We start from the raw sequence: 22,880 nt of genomic DNA on the forward strand, positions 1-22,880 counted from the left end.
TTGGTATTTTAATTTCAAAAAGAATATTATATGTGCAAGGTTGCTTCTCTTGATTTTTTATTAAACTCTTTAGAACTTATCAAAAATTACTTATTTGTGAAATTCATCCTTATATTATAATTCTTGATTCTTTATAATTAATGGTTTTGTGTTTTCATCCAATAAATACAATTTATTAGTTTATGTAATTATTAGGTTAAGTTCTTTTCAATTTGATTTTAACTTTTTTGGGTTATATTCAATCTTGATTATTAATTTTAAAGTTCTTATCCTTTGAATTTGGATATATTGATATTAGGGCCTATATTTAAAATCATGTTTTATCTATCTTTAAATTTTTCATGTCATTGTTCATGTTTTATTTTAAGAATTTGTTTTATTTTTGTTCTTTTTTATCAATTATTGAATTGAGGCAACTATCAAGAAAAAGTTTAAGAAGAAGAAAAGAAATTACAATTTGTTTTCTCCATAACTTGATATTACAAAAAATAAATTGAAGATTTAAGGATTTATTTATCTTTATTTTTTTTTATAATTGGTAAAGATTTTCATCCAATAACTATGATTTCTTGGCTAAGATAATAATTGAATAAGGTTTTTTTTTCAATATAATTTTAACCTTCTTGAGTTATGTTTAATCTTAATTGTGGTTCTAAAATTCTTATTTTCTGAGTTCACATCAAAAAGATAAAAGCTAATAAAGTAACATGCATACTTAAATATAACATAATAACTTTGTAAGTTAAAAGATTAAAGATACAACTTTATGAATAACACACGCATGAAAGAATTATATACAAAATATCTTAAACAAATTGTTTAGTACAGTTGTTAAAATACTTAGAATGTAAAAGAAATCGCTATATTTAAGTATGCATGTTACTTTGTCAAGTCTCAAGTCTTGTTCGCACCCTGCAGGAATTAAGGTGAACTTATATCATATTACAAAAGACACAGTCTCTGTCTAAAACAATAATAAAAAAGTCATGGTCTGGAACAAATTTCTGATCCAAGTAAATTTTAATTAGTCAGTCTCAAGTACAAAATTAATCGGTCATACATAAATTTTAATTAGTCAGTCTCAAGTACATAATTAATCGGTCATACAAAAAAAAAAAAAAAATTGTCACCACTTGACAAATGACTCAAAAGAAAGGTTAAAATCATTTTCATCAATGCCATAATCGTAATCTTCATTGTAGTAATGTAGGTGCAAGCTGCAACAATGGCTGCAGAGTGCCTGGTACGAACTTCCTAGCGAACAGAAAACACAGTGAAGAAGCATTGCCATTATAAGTGCAGTTTTCACCAAACCTTATGCGATCCAAGAACTCATCAGAAATATCTTGCTTCACAAACCTTCCAGGATGCGGACCTGCCTTAGACCAATCAACCCAAGTAATGCTCCCATTCGAATTTTGTTCTGGGCAACGAATATTCACTAACGTGGGAATATAATGTTCATCCATGTAACATGGAGGGCTACAATACTCGCTGAAGATGCGATAATACTTGGTATCGGATATGATTTCAACGGCGAGTTTCCGATGTACCTCGAACCATTGAGACCCCTTGCGCCAATCGGAAATGGTGATTGCAGGGAACATTTTCGGATTGTACCTGCCTCGCCCTACCTTTCTTGGATCATCATATGACCCTATGAAGCTTTCGTTGGCATTAACAAGGTAGTTATATACTGTTGTGAAGTTGAATATAGGGATGCATGTTTCTGAGAGCAACACAAATCTCTCGTTAGATACATCGAGAAGGGCATTGGCTAGTAGACGCCTCTCTGCGTCGATCATCGACGGTCTTCCCCATTCCACAGGCTGAGATATATAATGGGGAAAGAATCAGAAAAAGGTTTTTTCATCATAGAAGATCTAATTGATTTCGAATTATCAGCTTGCAATTGGAACAATAGAAGTGTGGCTACTCCATCATATAACTTACAGGTATAATTCATAAACCATATAGAGTAAACTATCCTAAAGTTTTGTTGTGGTGTGCTTAGGCTATATGCAAGAGAATTCATTTCAGGAAAATCAATAAACAGTTTTCAGTAATTTTTCAGCCTGCTGCTTCATATATTTAGCTTTCCTTTCGTCCCATTTCTTTAGGATTAGAAATACAAATTTTGGGATTATCCTGTACCTGAACTCTTCAGATATTTTTCTACGCTATTCAATTTGAGATACTATTTTGAAAACTGATAATTCTACCATATTGTCAACACTTTCACTTTCCTGTTTTCTGGTTGTTATTTACATGCACACATAGAAATCAGCAAGAGGATGGAAAAGACTCACCTTGCTTGGAATTCTTCTTCCATGGAAAACAGAACCCTCAGGCACTGAATCATTGTAAGAGGGGTGATGGTGAACATAAATAGTATAAAGCCCTTCATGACCTCTAAAGAACTTCTCCCACAAAGGAGCCAAAGGTATAGGTCCCTTGGTCAAGAACATAAAAGCAACTTTACGGACATGTTGATCACGTGGAAAATTTTGACTCCCTCGTATCATTGATGCTCGAGAAAACAACTCCTCATCATCCATTTTGTGCACAAGCGGTGGCCTAACATCGGGTAAAAGGGTTGGTAGCGATGCTGGTGGTGGAAATGGTTTTATTAAGGGTTGGTAGCGATGCTGGTGGTGGAAGTGGTTTTATTGGTGGTGGTGGTGGTGGCAGGAGTACTTGTGGCGGTGGCGGTAGTGTCAGAGAAAACATGGTAGCATGTGAATCGAAGAAGCATTTCAAATATGAACTGATAGTGATTCCAAAGGACAAACCAAAAACAAAGAAAAGAAAACGGAAGACATGGCTTAACTGTAAATGGGAATTGATAACTTTGGCAATTGATGATGATTGTTGCTTCTCGTTTCCCATTTCTTTCACGCTCCTAGAGAAGAGAGTTGTCTCGGAATGGAGAGGACAGCAAGAACAGAAGTTAAAATAGTCCAATAGACGCTAGGACTTGAAAGACTTGAAGCGAAAGTTAAGATGGCATGCATTTGTTATGGTCCTATGCAAGTTCTTTAGTTTTACTCAAACACTTCAAAGAACATTGAGCTTAGATTCACCACCAAAAAAGCGAAGAAATTTCAAACTCGACAGCCATTGGTGAATCTACAAGCTTCAAAAATATGCGCAACACGCTTGGTAAAGACCCTGCAGCTACAGCTCATATTAGCCCATTGCTTTCATTAAAACTTGACGCAAGGATACAATAATCAAAGTTGTGAACCCATAAATTTGAGAAAATTGTGAACCTAAAGTCAATCTCCAAATAGCTTTACATTTGGCAATGTGACACCAGGCTATTAATCTCTGCCCTGCTGGTCATGTTCTTGGATAGATTTTGACAATTAGGCCTCGCCTAAAAAGTCAATCTCCAAATGGCTATGCATTTGGCAATTTGGCACCAGACTATTCATCTCTGTCATGCTGGTCTTGGTCTTTGGATAGATTTTGACAATTAGTACACGCCTAGAAAGGTTGACCCTTGCTTACCACTCTTCTCATTATTCTTCCATTGACCAGTTGACGATGTTTACGAGTGTATTAATCTGATCATAATGGAGATTCTTCCATTTGCTTAAGGCACCAAGCTTCACTAAATTACAGCTGTGCGTTGCTTTGGAACCCTTCTTTTAAGCCATGTTACCGGAGACAGAATGCTTTCTTGAGAAGAAAAATGACTCCTTTTTGCTCTTTACGTATCATTTCCGAAGACTGCAAATTTGGCAGCTCATGGGTTGGTTATTTTTTTAATAGCATCTTTATTTTTGCAATTCAAAAGTATTTTTAAATAAATATGAAAACTTTAAACGAAGTACCAAACTGAATCTCTAAGCTACTAACATCGTTAGCAGTCGTGGTTTGACCACAAAGACTAGGTTTTTATTTATGATAAACTGAGACAGGACAGGTAAACGCAACTTCAGGGAAGGTGTTGAGAATTTCAACACTCAACCCATGAAACATTGACAACCAGATCGAGTTCCTTTAGAGGAAGCCAATAGAATTATTAAAGACCTTATTTCTGGCCCAATGAAGGAAAAAAGAAACTTCAATTCATAAAGGGGATCGCCTTTTAATGCTGTCTGCACCCATCTGCGAAGATTTCTGGCCCAAATTTGCTGACCTTTCTGACTCTCTGCTTTCAATCCCTTAGTTCCACGCTAACCCACTTTATATTTGCAGAAAAACCACAAAAAAAACCTTGCTGGATCTAGAGTGGTGGGCTTATCTCATCACATAAAACCACCCACTCCATTCCCAAAGGATCTGAAACCACATTCCCAAATAAATAGTAATTTATCAAAAGAGATGGAAAATGAGTTCTTGCTAAAAATTAGATGGAAATAGATAAATTAGTTTTTTTTTTTTTTTGTAGAAAAAACAATATGAGACTATAACTACATCACTCATCAGAAGCCATGGTAGATTAAACTCTAATTTAGAGGCAGTACGAGAGCTTAGAACCAGGTTGCACAAAGACCATACCTGAGAAGACACCTTCTAGAGAAGGTTTCTTTTTTAGAATACTTGAAGCAAGAACACACATCATTGTACAAGACTTACTCATTTCATATGAACAGGAAGTTTAAGAGTCATTCTTACAGACTTGCTCTGTTCCTATTATTATGATCTACAATGATTGGAAGTGAAAATATTTGAACAAGTTTATAGGTTTTTTGTTTAAAAAACACACAATTCAAAATGCCAAACTTCGGGATCCATGAACTTTATAGATGAATAAAACTATTGCAATAAATACATGCTAAGAGGAACATAGTTTTCGTTTCCAAGGACAGCTCACATAAATCACAGAAATCAGGATCCACGTACTCCGTACTCCTCAAGCTGGATCGGAACCACAAATTTAATTTGAAATAAAAGGAACCCATTAGTAACGCTTTATGTGTATTTGAGAAATGTGATTTGGGTTATCTTTAAAAATATTTTTTTATTTTAAAATATATTAAAATAATATTTTTTTATTTTTAATATTAACATACCAAAATGATCTAAAACACTAAAAAATATTAATTTAAAATAAAAAATAAAAATTTTAATTATTTTTAAAAATACTTTTAAAATACAAAACAATAAAACCATAAAAATTCTAAAACTCATGCAATTAAACCGATGGTATAATAACTTTATTTATTATTGGTTCAATGGATTCATCCACAAGACTTTGAGTAAATAGATTCAAGAAGATTATTAATGAAATTCTTTAAAATGCATAGGCTTCTAGTGGATTTAAAGAGAATATTAAAGAGTGCAAACTTTAATTAATTTTATTCATATTCAATAAGAATTTGCAGGAGAGCATTTATATATTATTAAAAAATTAAAATAAAAAATTAAAATATATTAGTTTTCACCCTTTACTCCTAGTTTGGTCATAATTAGAGCTACAAAATAAATTTTAATATGGTTTCAATTACAATGAAAAATAGATATTCACATCTTTTTAGTGATATATGGTAAATGTTCTAATTTATTAAAATGAGGGGGGCATTCATTTGAATTTAAGTTTTGATTCTACTAGCATATTATAAAATTTAATTTTGAGCTTGTTTTAATTAGTTAAACTACTATTTATTTATTTTTTAGTTTATTTTAGGACTTGTAGCATTTAAAAGTTTATTTGGGTTGGATTTTATTTTATTGTTTTAGTTATTTTAAGCTTTAATGTGTTAAGGTTTACTTATCAAGTTTAAGTCTACTAGGTCAAATTATAGTTAATTTTTTACTATATAAATCAATTGTTAATATTATTTTGAGACTGATAAAATTTTATTTAAAGTTACTATATATTGATGTCTTGTTTTTATTAAGCGATTTTCATACTAAATTTTTTATTAAACTTACAAACTTTTTGAAAAATTAATTAATTTTATTGTGATTTATATTTTTTGTTCATATTTTATTATAAATATAAGATAAAATGATCAATTATATATAATTTGATTCTCAAACAAGATTTTTGTTATCTAAGTTGTAAATTTTTTCTTCAAACCTCAAAATAGCCATCCTTCTTCAAACCTCAAATTAGCTATCAAGAGACAATTCCGCATAAGAAACATGTGAACTTCGAATTTTGAAGCAGATGGTACTTTGATCAAAACATGCTGAAGGCATATATGGCAGACTGGAACAATCATGCGAGTATTAAAGATGTCAAATGTTCAGCGCATACCATCACTGACTGGTAAATCTAAATGGTTGTTGCGAGCCCATGGTTTTCATCTCACAAATTAGTGGCATTCCCAGATAAGGAGCGCAAGGAGCAGATAAATCAAGCCAAGCTCTGACACTCACCTGACTTGAATGTTACTCATGATCACTCAGCAAGTATTCACAGTACGATCAGATTTACAAATTCCCATTCATTGCAAAGCTCAGGATCAAAATTCAAGAGTACAAGATAGACGAGACGCTAACACCGAATGCTGTTGTATGGATATAAGCAATCTCTCTCTCTGTCGCCAAACTCAAATTGAACATTTCAATTTACATTTTGACAGTGTCTTGCATGTAAAAGCAATCCCGGAAAAACTAAACAAGCAACAAAGCCAACCAAAAAATGAATATACCTGATCTACACCCAAAAAATGAAACCAAACTTAGCATTCAAGGTGGTTGAATACATGGGACGGACGAAGTCAAACAACTTCTCTTCAGCAGTCACTAACAGCAGCACTGTTCCGAACATTTAATGCTATAAAAGGTAATCAGGAATATCCGGTGTTTGTGCAGCCACATTTATAGGTGCATCAGCTCTTTGTCGACTTTTGTGTCTACCATGGTGATCACTAATCTTCTCTCTCTCTTTCTCCCCATCACCTTCCCTTCCATCCCCATTCTTCTTCCCTCGACTTTTCTTGCTTTTCACCTTACCATGACCCCGGTGTTGGCTTTGCCTTGAACTTGGATTTTCATGATTGGGCTGTTCTCCGACAGCTTGATTTTCTTTTGAACCAGGTAGAATAACATGTTTCGCCTTCCCTTTTCTCTTACTGGATGACTTATCAGATGGATTACTTTGTGATGAGGCTGCTTTGGCTTCATTACCTAAAAGTATATCACGAATGGCGCCAGAAAGTAAATCATCCTCGAGCTCTGGTTTCTTGGAAACGACAGGTGCTGCATCTCCTCCTTCCAACTTCACCACCACAGGCCTAGGTTTTGCATAGTTTGGCTTTCTCTTGGAGACTAGTGATTGGTCTGCAAGCTTAACTAAATCTTCAGTGTCATCATTCGTGTTAATGCCAGAACTAGGGTCATTGGCAGGGGGGTAATCATTTGCGAGAATTTTATTCTTTTCTGAAGGGAGATAATACAACCCATGCCGCTTTCGGTGTTCTGTAAGCAAGGAAGTGGACTCTGTTGATGGTTCTGAATCTTCTTCGCCTTGGAGGTTAGAGATGGAAAAACCATCAACTTCTCCATAATATGGACTTGTAAGAGAAAAAGAATCAGGTGAAGGTAATTCAACACCTCCACAGATTGCTTCCAAGTCAGTGAGATTCTCCTTAAGCACTAGTTCATCTGGTATAAGAACTCTATCCTGAGCAGTTACGGAGACCGGACCAAGCTCCTCAGAGAAGGCATCATGCACCCATTCAACAACTCTGGAAGCAATCACTTTTTCCCTCTCCAAATTTGCTTCCTTTTGAATCAATGGATTAGAAAATTCTTGTCGTACCAACTCAATAAATCCAAGCACATTCCATGCTCTCTCCTGTATTTCAACATCAAGGCTGCCTGATAATGGACCCAACACCAATTCCATCAAGTTTAACAGGTTAACAATAGATTCATGCATAAAACTTTTTTCCTTCATGAATGCGGGTGTAGATGTCTGTCCAACCCCAGTATCTAAAACAGAAGGATCTTCATATGATTGGTTTGATTCCCTTGGATTGAACCCTTCATCACGATCACTTTGGACGAGAGCTTTGCCTGTTGCTACATCAGAACTTTCTGAGCATTCCAATTTAGAAGCCAAATCTGAAACTTCTGAGGTCATTTCTTCCTTTTGCAAAAAGTAAGAACGTATACAAAAGATTAAGACTTTAAAAGCAGACTGCATGTAAACTGTTCTTATTGATGAAGGCAGGAGACTAGTACGAGGCTGTAGCAATGCCTCCATAAGTTCAATGGGGTTCCTCGAGAACTCTACATATTCCCCACACACCCAAGCAGCAGCAGATAACAGCCGATGCAGAAAAGGATTGCCAAGCAGTGCTGGATCAATCAGCAAGTCACGGCCAACACGAACAAGCTCTGGCCTAACATCCTTGACTCTCATACCTATATCAATTAGCTGATTCCCAATTTCTTCCCCCTTCTGGCAATTTGGAATCCTTGACATTTCCCCAAGAAGTGACACATACCAATCAAAGTCAATTATAACATCATAAACGTTCCGGCAGCATGTTGATAAAATTGAACCAAGAATTTCATTGCAGAACTCAGGGTCAGATTTGAGTGCATAATTAACCAAAACCCTGCAAGTTTCCACTAAATTGCTCTCTGAAGCCATTGCCATGACAAGACGCAAAGACTCGAGTTTAATATTAGGATCTTCATCACTCAAAGAATGGATCACCACATCCTTATTCTCCAAAACTGCCCACAAATGCTTTGGCGCCATAATAGATAAGGCATGCAGTCCAAGATACTTAAGATTTGGATCATCCTCCATCAAAAACTCACGAATTTTTGCAGCTGCAAGCTTCATCGCAGATTCATACTCAGTGAAGCTAGTGACTACAGTCCTAATACACTCAAACACCAAAGACTTCGCCCCGGTCTTTCTCATATGATCACAAATTGGTTCAACCATCCTTTTAGCCAACCTAGGCTCTAAAGGAGCCAACTTAGCAAAAATCTTTAACACCTTAATCAACACCCAATTATTCTTCGAATCAAGCAAAATTCTATAAAACTCAGGTGCCAATGGAAGATACGATCTGGGGTCCTTGGAAGCAAGCTCACAAAACACACCAACAACTGCAGACACAATTTGCGAATCACTACCCTCTAAATTCTCAACAAGTTTCTTAAAAGACACCCTAACTGCATCTGGGTATTTCTCAAAAAGCCTTAAAACAACACCTATACCTCTCTTTCTAACAAAAACTTTAGAACTAGACATCAAAGTGAAAACCTCAGACGTAAGGTCTCTACATAAATCAACAGTTCCAATTCTAGATAAGCAATCAAGAGCTAAACTCACCTCAAACTCATTGCTACTCTTGAGATCCTTCCTTAGTTGATTACTAATCAACAAAATAACGGACGTGGATTCATTGAAAGACTGAGAGATCGCTAGATAACCAATCTTTTTGTGAGAGAAAGTAGGAGAAGAAATGCATTCAATAGCATGAAAAGATGCCCATGACATGTCAATAAAGTGGATTGAATTCAGGTAAGTGAGTTTTTGAAGGGCAGTGGATTTGGTTTGCAAGTCAGTGGATTTGATTTCTCGACGGATTTCTTCAATAACTTTGGATATGAAAATAGATTCAGTACTACTTTGTTGTTGACGAACACCTTTGATGATGTCATCTAAACTGCGTTGAAAAAGGGTGTCCATAAGAGAAGGAGATGCCATTGAAAAGGATTTGCAGAATTAGAGATGGGTTTTGATTTATGGATTGCATGAAAGCATGATTAAATTAAAAGGAGGGATTTTTTTGGTTTTCGTTTTGGTTTTGCCTGATGGTGTTTTAGGGGAAACAAAACAACAATGCTCGGTGTTCTTTTTGGAGAAGTGAAATTGCGGGAGGAAGTTGGATCTATTAGGATTGGGTCCCACTGTCTAAATGATCTATAGTATTTGGGTTATTTACTTAATTCTGATACTAGTGGGATTACTCAATTAGTTTCATTAAATTACAGGGACTAAAGTCCATAACTGACTCATAATTCTTAACTGCTGGCCAGTACTCCTACTCCGGCAGGTCCTTTACTCTGCTTTTAACGCTGTATAATATCTTTTCAAAAATATTTTTCAATTAAAAATAGATGAAAATAATACTGTTTAAAAAATATTTTTTTTTATTTTTTATATCAATAAATTGAAATTAAATTGAAAAAATAATACTGTTTAAAAAATAATTGATATTTTTTATATCAATAAATTAAAATTTAAAGGCTTTAATTTAACATTTTGTCAGGCCAAAAGCAATTTAAAAAATATTTTAAAACATAAATTTTATTATAGTGTTAAATAAACACTTAAACATCTTTACAAATAAGATTTTTTTTTGATATTATTACAGGTAAAAAATTATCATAATTAAAAAAATATTTAAAAAATAATATAATTTAACAAATTAACAATTTTATACACGATTCATAAATTGCATGCCACATTTATAACTCGTGAATTGTATAAGAGGATAGTGACTCTTTAGAAAAAAATAGTTTCATCCGTATTTACAATTTTCAATGAACAAAAATCAATCGATTAATAATCACAATACACAAATATAATTTACAATTTATCTTCAACAAATTTCATAACGCACTCCATAGTTAAAAAAAAATAAACACACTTCATAATTCATAATCAAACATGATAAAAATCTACATAACATTTTATTAAATTTAAATTAAATTTATAATTCTTAAAGCATAAAGTATATAACATAATTACATTTAAAACTCAAACTTATGCAATATAAGGACAAGCCTATAATGCCTTAGTGAATTGAGAGAGATACCTGAAATAATTAAAAAAGAAAGATACAAAAAAAAAATGTCAAGAGATGGGAAGGAAAAAAAAAAAAAGGAGCAGAGTGTACAAATCAAAGAGTAGGAGATGGAAATACTAGGGATCATGAGATGAAAAAAAAGAGAAGCAAGTAAGAAATCATAAACAGAAAAATGGCATCATTGATTGAAAAAGGTATCCCTGTTGAATTTTAAATGTTTATTTTTATTTTTTTAAAGGTAATATTTATGTTTTAGTAGGTCACATTTTGTCATTCTAACAAGTTGATTTGAATGCATAATTTGATGTTGTTATAATTGTTATTATCATGTTAGTTTATTATTAAAATATCAGTTATGATGCTGAAATTTAATTTAGTTATTTGAATTTGATTTTTATTATTGAAGATTTACTAAAATAATGATTATCATTTGTTTTCTTGATATATTTGCTGGGTTTAATCAAGCTATACTCATGTTTAAATGGAATAAAAACAAACATTAGCTTATTGTAGCTAAATGTTACAATGTCAGAGTTAGAGATATATCATTTTGAAGTTATGTGTTAAATTTGATTTAGTTGGACACATCATTTCCTTTCATTGTTTTCTTGAGTTGTTGATGGTTCAAGCAAGTTGTAGTAAGCATGTTTGAGCCATGGTTACAAGGTTTAGGTCACTATTCTATGATTTTAGTTATTTTCTAGGTTTAGGTAGTTTTCTAGGTTTCTTTTGTCTTTTTTGGGTTTACATTTGATTATTCATAAGTGGATAATTTTTCTTCTTTTTAAACTAGTGTTCTAGCCCTTCAAGTGTGCTTCAATCAAAGCCTAAACTTATATGCTATTGTTCTTTATTCTTAATTCTTCCATTTGAGGCGATTTGGATCAATTACTCCTTAATATTTTGAAGATATGGGTTTGGTATAAGGTTGTTAAGGTTTAATTCTTGATTTATGCAACATGTTATCCCTTTTAAATGAGTATTTCAATTCTAGTTTTCCATATTTTTCCTCTTTATGCTCGTGATTTGATGTAATCCGTTCTTTAACTTTGATTAGTCTTTAGGTTTATGTTGGTGTTCTTCTCCTTCTTGTTGATATTTAACCAAAAATTTTGTTTAACTTTTTTTTTTTTTTAAGTATAGGTTGTGTTTTTAGACCTTAGACTAGGTTGGGCCAAGCCCTATAGGTTTAAGGTTGTGTTTGGCAAGATAAAAATTTACTAAAGAAAGAATGTGTTTTTTGATCTTTAAATTGTGTTTGGAAAATGTTCTCTTAAGACAAAGTTCAAGCATGTATTCTTTGGTTAAGGATTTGTTTCACAAATACGCTTTAATTTTTTTCTTTTTTGTAGCCTTGTACTTTTTTTTGTGTTTTTCCACATGCTGTCATATTTAGATTTTAATTCAATTTAATATTTTTAAGGGACTATTTTGCAATTAATTTTGGATCTTTCATATCATTTTTAACCTTTATATTTAATATTTGGTATTGTGAACTTATATGTAAGACACTTTTCCAGAATTAAATAAACCAGATTTTTTTTTAAAATAACAAAAATCCTTCTTTAAAAAAAATATATATTTATGTTTTATATTGCATATGGCCAAGTTTTTCCAAAAAAAATATCATGTTTGCATTTTTAATAAAAAATAAAAAAACAAAAAAATAGTACAAAGAATATGGCATGATTTAGCATAGAGTTGTATATATTGCATGCATCATGGATATAAGAACAAGTTTATTAAAGCCATAGAGACTCGACCTAACTTTTTAAATCACTAAAAAAATTAATTTGTTTATTTTTAATGACAAAGATTATGAGCTTATATGTATTATGTATTTTGGTATTAAAAGACAAAAAAAAAAGAGAAAATATTTAAGCTTTAGAATAGTTAGGCTTAACTAGTAAAGTCATGGATGTATTTTGGTATTAAAAGACAAAAAAACAAAAAAAAAGAGAAAATATTTAAGTTTTAGAATAGTTAGGCTTGCACTTTTAAGTACTAATCAACTAGTAAAGTCATAGTCCACTCTATTGGGGTGGACATGTTTTAACCAATGGATAGATCAATAAGTAAAAAAATACAGTAGTGCCTTCGTAATATTCAAACAAATAAGCAAAACAGCATACCTTAGACAAGATGTACTAAAGATGATATTGTTCTCTTTATATTTAATTAGTCCCTTTATTCAAACTTTGAATACTAATTAGGATTTTTATTGACCAAAATACTAGGTGATGACTCCAAATCTTTTTAACAATATAAAGAATAAGAATTCTTTGTTCTTTCCAGACAAACCAAATCATGATCCAAGAAGATGATCGTCACGATGCCACACACATGCGATAAAATGACAATAAAAAACCTTTATTGTTTTTTTGTTTATTGTGTTTTAATTTATTAGTCTACATATTTATTTTCAATATGGATTTTTCTTAAATTCTACTTATGTGCTTTCAAGTTTTGTATATTTTATGCACAAATTTGCATATTGGATATGGATTAATGCCTCATACATCACATGCTTTATTTTTTTTAAGAATACACACAAATTTCTAGGTTGAGGAGGATTAATGGTCTGCCTTATGACTATTTGTCATGGTTTAGGTTCATAAAACATTCAACTCAAATATGAGTGCTTACTTGGTAATAGGGGGCATACATGCTTTAACCATTTCTTATAACCCCCCTCCCATATTATCCTTACAGGGACTATTAGTAGGTAGATTTAGGACTTGTTTTTAAGTCCAAATAGAAAACTTACCCATGTTTCATTTAATGGTTAGAACTTGCCTATAGGTAAATGGCAAGCCTGGCCATATATATCTTGTACTGCAGGACTTTAAGCTAAAATCATGATTTTCATAAAATACTCATCTTTTCAAGAATTTAGGCAAAAATTCAAATTGGTACAATTAACGGAGAGAAATTGACCAAAAAATAATGTTAGTGGATTGCCACGCATTACCAAGATAAATCATGTTATGAATGACATAGAGAAATTGCTACTCATCATGGGATATGTGGATGAGACCCTATTTAAAACATAATATGGAAGGATAATATAGTTCATGAGACTCTTGGTATAAACAACAACTATAAAAGCACTATTGAATTTTTGAAATCCTAATTATATGTGTTTTATCTTTAGAAATATTAACATGATGCCCACATTATAATAATATAGTAGGAGTTTATATTTTCCAAATGATAATAAAGTTTACTTCAAACAAAGATTCGAAGACACTACTTCTAAAATACTATATTATTATGCTTGTGAAAGGTCGACTAATATAGAATAGTTGATAAAGGATTCAAATAGAAAATATTGAATCCAAAATGAAGAAAAAGAATGGAAGATGGAAAATTAGAAAATGAAGAGTATAAGATAATAGCCTTTGTCATATTTGGGCTAGTCTTGTTCTTTTCTAAAATTTGAGTCATTAGTCTAAAAGATGCAAATATATTTGTAAAGTATAAGCATACTAAAATTAACCCTTGTGTTGGAATTTGGTTGAAACCATATTATCATTCAACCATTGTAGCACGAGAGAGGAGTCATGAGATGTTGTGTCCTAATATTGCATTTGTGGATTATTAGTCACATCAAAACACCAAAAGATATTTTTAATATTGTTATAAATAAAACTTGGAAGAATCTTGGTTAGGGTAACTAGCTATATTGGTTATGTTCCTATATTGGTACCAAGACAGCTAGGTAGAATATAGTACATGCCAAGGACTCTGGAGTTAGCAAATTTCACTAGCTTATTTAGAAATCAATCATCTTTTAAAAATTAAAAATTTGTAGGTGAGATTGGGGAAGGCTTCTTATGGTAAAAAAAAATTGAAAAAGTAGGGTTGAGTCTTTATTCAATCAAAATTATGTTATTTAGAAAAATAAAAGACTTTTTAGGATGGTCTAATATGTGAATCCTATAAGCTTTAAATTAAAGGTGGGGCCTTTACAAACAACTGAAAAGGGACCAAAAAAAAAGGATTGATAATGAAGAGTTGAGAAAGCAATTAGAGAAATTCAAAATTGACAATAGCTAAAGATATCCAGGATGAATTGAGAATTCAAATAGCCAAGCATTATGAACTAGTCAACAAATATATGATAATAGAAAAAGAGTTGGCTAATGTCAAGAAGTCAGTTAAAGGCTTAAAAAAGAAAATACTTGATTGTTGGATTAAGCTGAGATTATTACATGAGTTTTTAAACATGCTTTTCTATATTATGTTAGAATTTTAGGTCAATCGAAGTTTTTTAAGCGATTGTTTCATAAGGTTGAAATTATTGGATGAATCTCATCAAATCTGTTTGTCTAAACCTTTTTCTATTGTTGGGACTATATCCAAAGCTACATTAGAAACTCTATCAAGTTTAAATTAAGCTAGAAATTAGACACTCATACATTTCCAATGATATATGGTAGGCTTATTAATTTATCTAGACAAGAGATAACGACGTGATTGAGGGCAACACTGAAATTTGCTAGGAATATGTAAAAATTAGAGAAACATTGTTTCCTTATATATTATAGATTCTATTCAATACAAGGATTCCTTAATGCTTTGGAAGCATATGTGACATATATTAACTTACCTATTCTACAGGAATTTTATGTTAAACAAAGAGACATTCATGGCAGCAACTATTATCAATAGTTTGCAAGGATTCCATATCCATCATTAAATGTATATGGTGGCAATGATGCTTGGGATTCTTTAGTTGTTGTTTTTTACCTTATTTTATAGGATTTTTTTATTCAAAAACGAGATTATGAAAGGTTATTTAAAGTATTTCAAGCATAAAAAAGAAATAAAGTGACATCAACTTCTCCTCCAAAATAAAAAAGTAAAAGGCAACAAGTTTTCCTTGCTTTCAAGGACAATAGTAATGGCAACAAGGCTTTGTATAAGGCCTTGTTTCAATATTTTTCTTCTTCTTCGCTATTGGAAGCAAATATAATTTATTTTTATGTGTTTTATTTTTTTATTATTTCTAATTGTCTTATTTTATATGAGGCTTGGCTTGTTTAGATCCATACTTTCAGGTTTATTAGTATAGGTTAGTTTTGTAAGTAAGTCAATTTAGCCCATAAGGATAGATCCATTAGGGTTTTTATTTTCAAGAGTATATATAATTTTTGTAAAGACAAAATATAAAGACTTGATAATGTTATTGTTGTGAAATTTATTCAACTTGTGTGAGAGAGATTCTCGTATTTTTTTACTTATTGAAGATTAACTAACTTCATAGAATCTTCTATATACTTCTTGTTCATGAATTGATATTCGTAGGATGGGGGTTTTATGTGAATCTCTTAATCACATGGTCAGGCAACCCCAATGAAGTGGATAATAACCCGGAAAGCTATAATTTAGGTTTGATAGAATTTTAACCAGAGGTATACCCTATATGTAAGAACCAAAGATATTGGAAAAAGACCTAGACCCAGAGATATCCTTGTATCTAAGAAACTCAAGTATACACATAATATCACAAAACTAGTTAATCTTTAATAAGTTAGAAGACAATCTTTGTCCTTACAAAGAAAAATTGTTGTACCCCAAACAAAGAAAAGGAAAAATCATGCATAATGTCCAACTTGCTGCTAGAATTTGCAGCTCAAAAAACATAATATAGTCTATTTTAACTAACTCTCATGGATGCCTTTTGGGTTGCAAGCTAATGAACCTAAACTAGTAATTAAGTACCATAAGTTCAATAATAATATAAATCCCTAAAAAATTGTCTAATAGGCTAGAAAAAACTAAAATTAAAAATATTATTCAACATTAATTAAATAAATAAAAATTAGGTAATAAAAATAAAGTCTTCATGCTAAAATCCCTCCATGTAGCTTGAATCTCTAATTTTCACATATTCGTGGTAGATTTCAAACCTAACTTAAACTACATCGTTCTCTCTTATGGATGACTTAATAAGATTACCATATATGGTTGGAAATCTTGTGATGTCTAATTTTCATAACAACTTAAATCATATCACAATTTTACATGTAGCTCCACATATGTCCTAAATAGTATACAAAGATCTTGTTTGACAAATATGACAAGATTTGTCTAGTAAATTTAACCCTCTAAAATAATATGTTCCTGAAATCCATTTGACCTTAACATTTACCAAAATATAGTTTTATGTGTCCAATATCTCCTTATAAGATTTTAGCTCATTCTGATATACAGTTTGTGAGATATCCCTGATCTCGCAAAACTGATAACAAATATTTAAAGGTTAAATTCAGACCTAACTTGGTTTGTATTAGGGTTTTTATTCCAATAGTGCTTTTAGACAATTTTCATTGTACTACACTCTTTTCAAACATGTTTTTGGCTTTATAGGATTTGTTGTCAATCTTCTTTTCTTGGGTTGTGTGACCACATAATCATGAGGTTCTTATCAATTGGTATCAAAGGTAAACTTCAAAATCAAGTCATATCTTTCTAAAAAATTTATTTTCTTTGTATTTCATAAGTTTAGTTGTGTTTTTTAATCTACTTTTTCTCATTGTGTTTTTGGCATCTTAGTACAAAAAAAAATGTTGTTTTGTTTTGCTATTATTCCTAAACATATTTGTCACATCTAGACATCATAGTGACTAATTAAAAAAAATAATCTCACTTGGAAAAGAGATAGATATATGTCATCTTGTTCTTTTAGGGAAAAAGGTCTTGTTTAAGGAGTCGTCACCTAGTATTATGGTCACTAGAAACTCAAACTAGTCAACGAAGATTCTATGGTACAAGACTGATTACTTAAAAGGGAAGATGCTATCACCCCTTAAGCGTCCTACCTAAAACAGACTGCATCACTGATTTTGTCTAAAATTGCTAAGAATTTGTTCTCCTTTCTTCTTCTTTTATTCTTCTTTTCATGTTCCTGACTCTGGAATCAGTAAACAATTCCTATGAATATTTCTAACTCTGGCATTGGTAAATATCGCATAAATTTAAAAAATATGATACTCCTGACTTTGACATCAGTGAATATTTTTACTCTGGCATTGGTAAATATCGCACAAATTTAAAAAATATGATACTCCTAACTTTGACATCAGTGAATATTTTCATAAAAAATGAATTTAAAGAAGAAATTTTTTATGTCATTTTTTCTTGTTTATTTTTTATTATTATTTGCTCTTTTTAGATGGAAGTAAAAAAAACATTGCGTAGATTGAACACATTTACAAAAAATACAAACACAAGAAAAAAATAAAATAAAGTGTGAGGGGTTCATAAATAAATCAGCGAAGGCCCCAAATATTTTTGAAATTTTTTGTTATTGAAAAGGAGTTCATTTGGTCAAATATCAAATTAGAATGAGCAAAAAAATTATGGCTAAGGCATATGGGTGTATTTTGCCAAGCACACCCTTAGCAAACACAGTTTGGATCGGCTAGGCCTAAAGCCCACACCCGACCCATTCTTTTTTTCTTTTTGGGTTGGATGTAGCCCACCCATGCATGAAAGGTTCACGCATGCATGCAATAGTAACCAGTTAATTATTTTAGCAAGGAAGGAAGGAAACTTACCTAGGCATGCCACTGCTAGAGGTGAAGTCATGGGAGACTGGACTTAAAAAAAAGGTTAAAGAGGGCAGCGACTAGTATAGGGCTCGCCACCCCCTTCTTTTTTTATGTTTCTTGCTTTTAGGGTTTCAGGTAAAGGTCTCCTCTTGGGGTCTCTTTTTTAAGGTTTCTCTCTAATCGTCCTTCTTTTTTTTTTGCATATATTAAGGTCTGTATTGATAGTGTCAGAGTCCCTTCGCATGTGAGAAACAAAGTTTCAATCAAAGTCATTCTCTTTTTCTTTTTCTTTTTTAATTTTGAATTTGATTAAAAATCAAATTTGAAAGCAGATAACTATCATTATCTTAAAGACAAGGATTATCTTAAAGATAAGATAGAATGAAAAAAGTACATTGTAATCCCTAGTTTTCATGCAAGTTGAGAAATCATACTTTTTGTCAAAATAAATCTTTAATCTTTTAATTTTACATCTTAACCCTGTAAAATTAAATTAAAAAGTCAGTGGACTAAAATTGGGTTATAACAATATTAATAACATAGAAAATAAGAGAGAGAGAGAGAGAGAGATTTTATTCAAGCTAGTTTCAATTCTATTGAGAAAACATACACAATAAAGAAGCTGAATCAAACCATCTTGAAATCACTTAAAACTAAAATATATCACAAATTGATCATACACTAGTTTTTGATAATTAGAAATCAGAGAACAATCTATAAACTGAGATCTATTGTTTATTTAGCATAAGGATACTGCATATCAAATTTAAAGTTGTTCTAGTATAATTTGGTGTGGGTTGTAATTATGTGATTAAAATTAGGTAATGGGTTGGATTTGTGTCAAGTTATAAAAACATGTTTACTATTGTTTATTTTAACCTATTTAATTTATTTATGTTATATTTGGGTTATTTTTTATTTGAGTCAAATAAGTGTTTCATTAATTTTTGCTTCTGTTTTATTTCAAATCTTCATATCGTCCATATTTTGTATGACTTCGCTTTGCTACTCATGAAATCATAATCTTACTTTTGTTTTGCTTGTTCTTAATATCTTATTTATTCTTAAGTAACTTTATATATATTTGGATTGTGTTATGAGAGTCATTGACTTTGGTGTATTGATTTTTATTTCTGAAAGAATAGCAAGAAGGTGAGCTAATAGGTAATAAGCTTGAGAATAATTGAGTGAAAAGCCTTGAATTGTTTGGGGAAAAAAAGGAGTTGTGAGGATATATTTTTATTGCTACTAATAAATTTTTACAAAGTCAAAGATTTCTAAAAATCTCGAGTTTGCCATTAAAAATGAAAAACACCTTTTAAATACAAACTTTCACCCAACAACTTGAGCTTCTGACTATGATGATCAAGGATCTAAAAGATGATATGGCTTCAATGAGACAACAAAATAGTAGGATGGTTGGATTAAGCATAAGGGTTGATCAAAGAGGAAAACCCTATTCAAAAGGCTATATGAAATATTAAAACTAACTTTGTATAATTTTGTAGATGAAAACACATGTGCATATGATAATGACTATAACTTTGCGTTGGTGGAAAATAGAGATTGGTTTGAGCATAATCAAAGTTGAAAGAATGTTAGTTTTGGCCTAGGTGGAACTTTTAACTAGAGGGAGAACATTTTCCATACATGTTTCATTGTACAAAACAAGGTGTGTAGTTTGATTATAGATAGTGGAAATTATGTTAATATAGCTAGTACTATCCTTGTTGGTAAACTAAACTTGTGTATGATTAAGGATAATATACATTATAGGTTGTAATTGTTGAATGAATGTGGTAAGGTAAAAGTAATTAAGTAGGTCTTGGTTCAGTTTTTTATTGGAAAGTATATTGATAAAGTTTTGTGTGATATAGTTTCAATGTATGCAAGTCATATCTCTTATTAGAGGAACCTTGGCAAATTAATAAGAAGGATAAACATGATAGATTTAAAAATAGGTAGTCTCTTGAGAAGGATGGAAAAGCATACACACTTGTATTATTATTATGTAGATATGGTTATGAAGACTATCTGAGATTTAAAAATAAAAGTGAAGTTAAAATGGTAATACAACAATGTGAGGATGTGATTACCATGCAAATATATACGAAAATGGTTAGCAAGACGTGCATATTTGAAATTATTATCATTTACTATTTTTATATAGTTTTGTTAAAGGCAAGCGCGAGTAAGAAAAGAACTCAAAGGTTTCAATAGGATGAATTATCTTAAAGAGAGAGGAAATGATACGATCTAAATAAGGTTAGATTTGGATTTTCATGTAATATTTCCTATTGCACAGTTTTAGTTTATTAACATGACCAAAAAATTGATGTCTTCTCTCAAGTGTAGGAGTGTCGAAGTAATAAATAACCTGGCAAGACTAGGGTCAAACCACAAGGAGGTTAGTTGTATAAATTATAAATAACAATAACACAACAACAACAACAATACTAATAATACTACTAATAATAGTAATAGTAATAATAGTAGTAATAATAGTAGTAATAATAATAATGATATTAATAGTAATAGTAGTAGTAAAGAAGAAGAAAAAGAAGTTGATGACAACTTTGAGATGAAAGATTAACGTAAGGATTAAACAATGATAAAAATAAATGTCAAGGTTAGAGGATCCACTAATGGTATTTCAAACAAGTATAGTATAAACTCTTATTACTCAAATGGAAACCACATATAAAGGAGGTTCTAATCAATTATAAATTATTAACATGATTATATTAGTTATCTTATTCGAATAATGCTAATACTTGTAAATATTGTCAGGCATTCATGCTTATAACTTATGTTAACAACAAATCAAGTTCCTTTTATAGTACAGGTATAGGACGATTAATACAGTATGGGCTATGAAAGTGCCAAGCATTTGTCCTACCAAGTGTTATACAACATAAATCAAGATTAGTCATTTAACAAGCAAAGTATTAAAGAGTAAACAAGATAATAAATATAAAACATGTTAGTATCAAACATTAAAGTCCATATTAAGTTTACATTATACTTATTCTCACACCATTAGTGTAACCTTTTCACCTTGACATAATTAACTTAGCTAGACATAATGAAAGAAAGAAAAATAAATAAACAAAATAACAACATAAAAGTTAACTAAGTAAAGGAAAGGAAATGAAAGGCATAAACTTGATATTAATGAAAGCAAAGCATAAACATTACAAAAAATACAAAGAGAGAAAGGAAGAGCATGATCTTGATCTAGAAACCAAGATGCCTAAATGCATGGCAAATGCCTCCTTTTATAGGCCAAAATTGGGAACTATTGATTTGATGACTAATTGATAAGTGGGTGGCCAACTTTTGACTTGGTGACAATCCTTATCTTCTCTTGTCTGCCCAAAACGTCATTGATAACGTCAAAACTGGAGCCAGTTGCAAACATGAAAGTTGTAGGCAATTGTCTCAGCTTTCTTGTGTAAAAAATTCAGCTCATTTGTACTTCTAGAACTCCAGATATGAGTCAAGTACCGAACAGTGCTCGGGCTGGAAGACAGATTCGGGCTTCTTTGTTGTTGCTACAATTTGGACTTGATAATGGCCTTTTTAGATCTTGGGCTCCATATGAAAGTTGTAGGCCTATGTCTTACCTTTCCATCCATATAAATTGGACCTAAATCCAAAATCTACAGCTCCAGATATGAATTAATTACTGAACAGTGTTCCGGTTTGGATTGCACCGACATCTCTTTTCTAAGTTTGACCATCTCTTTATCCATGCAATTTAAGTTCTTCAAGTCATCAATCAATCCTTTCATTTATGTGATAGACCTGCATTAAAAATAGACATTTACCACAAATTAAAGGTATCTTATATTATTAGATATATTATTATAAAACATGCTTTGGTTAAGGAGTTATTGATACTTCAAGTGCAAAATGATGATATAAAACCATGATAAAAATGCACTTTTAAGTACTAATCACAATAAAAATATTTTTTTAAGTACTAATCATCTATCAAGCATAACTTTTAACTTGATTATTGGATCATGATGTGATTTTTATTGGAGTTTATAGATATGTTTTTTTTTTACATAGGGTAATGATTTTAGGTCAATTATATTTTTTAAAGAACTTATTTCATAGAATCGAAGTTACTAGATAAATCTCGTCAAATTTATCTATATAGACCTTTGTCTACTGTTTGTACTATATCTAGAGCTATATAAGAAACTCTATTAAGTTTAAATTAAGCAGGAAATTAGACACTCATACATTTCCAGTGATATATGGCAGGTCTCCTAATTCATTTGGATAAGAGAGAACAATGTTATGAGGTCAGGACTGAAATCTGCTAGAAATATGTGAAAATTAGAGAAACATTGTTTCCTTGTGCATTATAGATTCCATTCAATACAAGGATTTCTTAATGCTCTTAGAAGCATGTGTGGCAGTGACACGACTAAAAGATTGATGTCTTCTCCCAAGTGCAGGAGTGTCGAAGTAATAAATAACCCGGCAAGACCGGGGTCGAACCACAGGGAGGTTAATTGTACAAATTATAAACAACAATTATAAAACAACAATAACAACAACAGTA

General features: G+C 31.3%; 1 protein-coding gene and 1 pseudogene across 1 annotated transcript; both read right to left on the bottom strand.

Annotated features, from left to right (window-relative positions):
* Positions 1-1,071: 1,071 nt before the first annotated feature.
* Positions 1,072-3,278, bottom strand: LOC105113715 (uncharacterized; annotated as a pseudogene).
* A 3,116-nt stretch (positions 3,279-6,394) lies between these two features.
* Positions 6,395-9,805, bottom strand: LOC105113716 (AP-3 complex subunit delta). Its single transcript, XM_011010008.1, has one exon. It carries the CDS (start codon positions 9,635-9,637, stop codon positions 6,737-6,739), a length of 2,901 nt encoding a protein of 966 aa, XP_011008310.1. The 5' UTR covers positions 9,638-9,805; the 3' UTR covers positions 6,395-6,736.
* Positions 9,806-22,880: the final 13,075 nt, after the last annotated feature.

The sequence above is a fragment of the Populus euphratica genome, unplaced genomic scaffold (genome assembly GCF_000495115.2).
Source record: "Populus euphratica unplaced genomic scaffold, PopEup_1.0 scaffold446.1, whole genome shotgun sequence".
NCBI lineage: Eukaryota > Viridiplantae > Streptophyta > Magnoliopsida > Malpighiales > Salicaceae > Populus > Populus euphratica.

What these genes read in the sequence shown, in the direction of transcription:
- LOC105113716 (XM_011010008.1), bottom strand. Translation starts at nt 9,637, where the DNA reads ATGGCATCTCCTTCTCTTATGGACACCCTTTTTCAACGCAGTTTAGAT.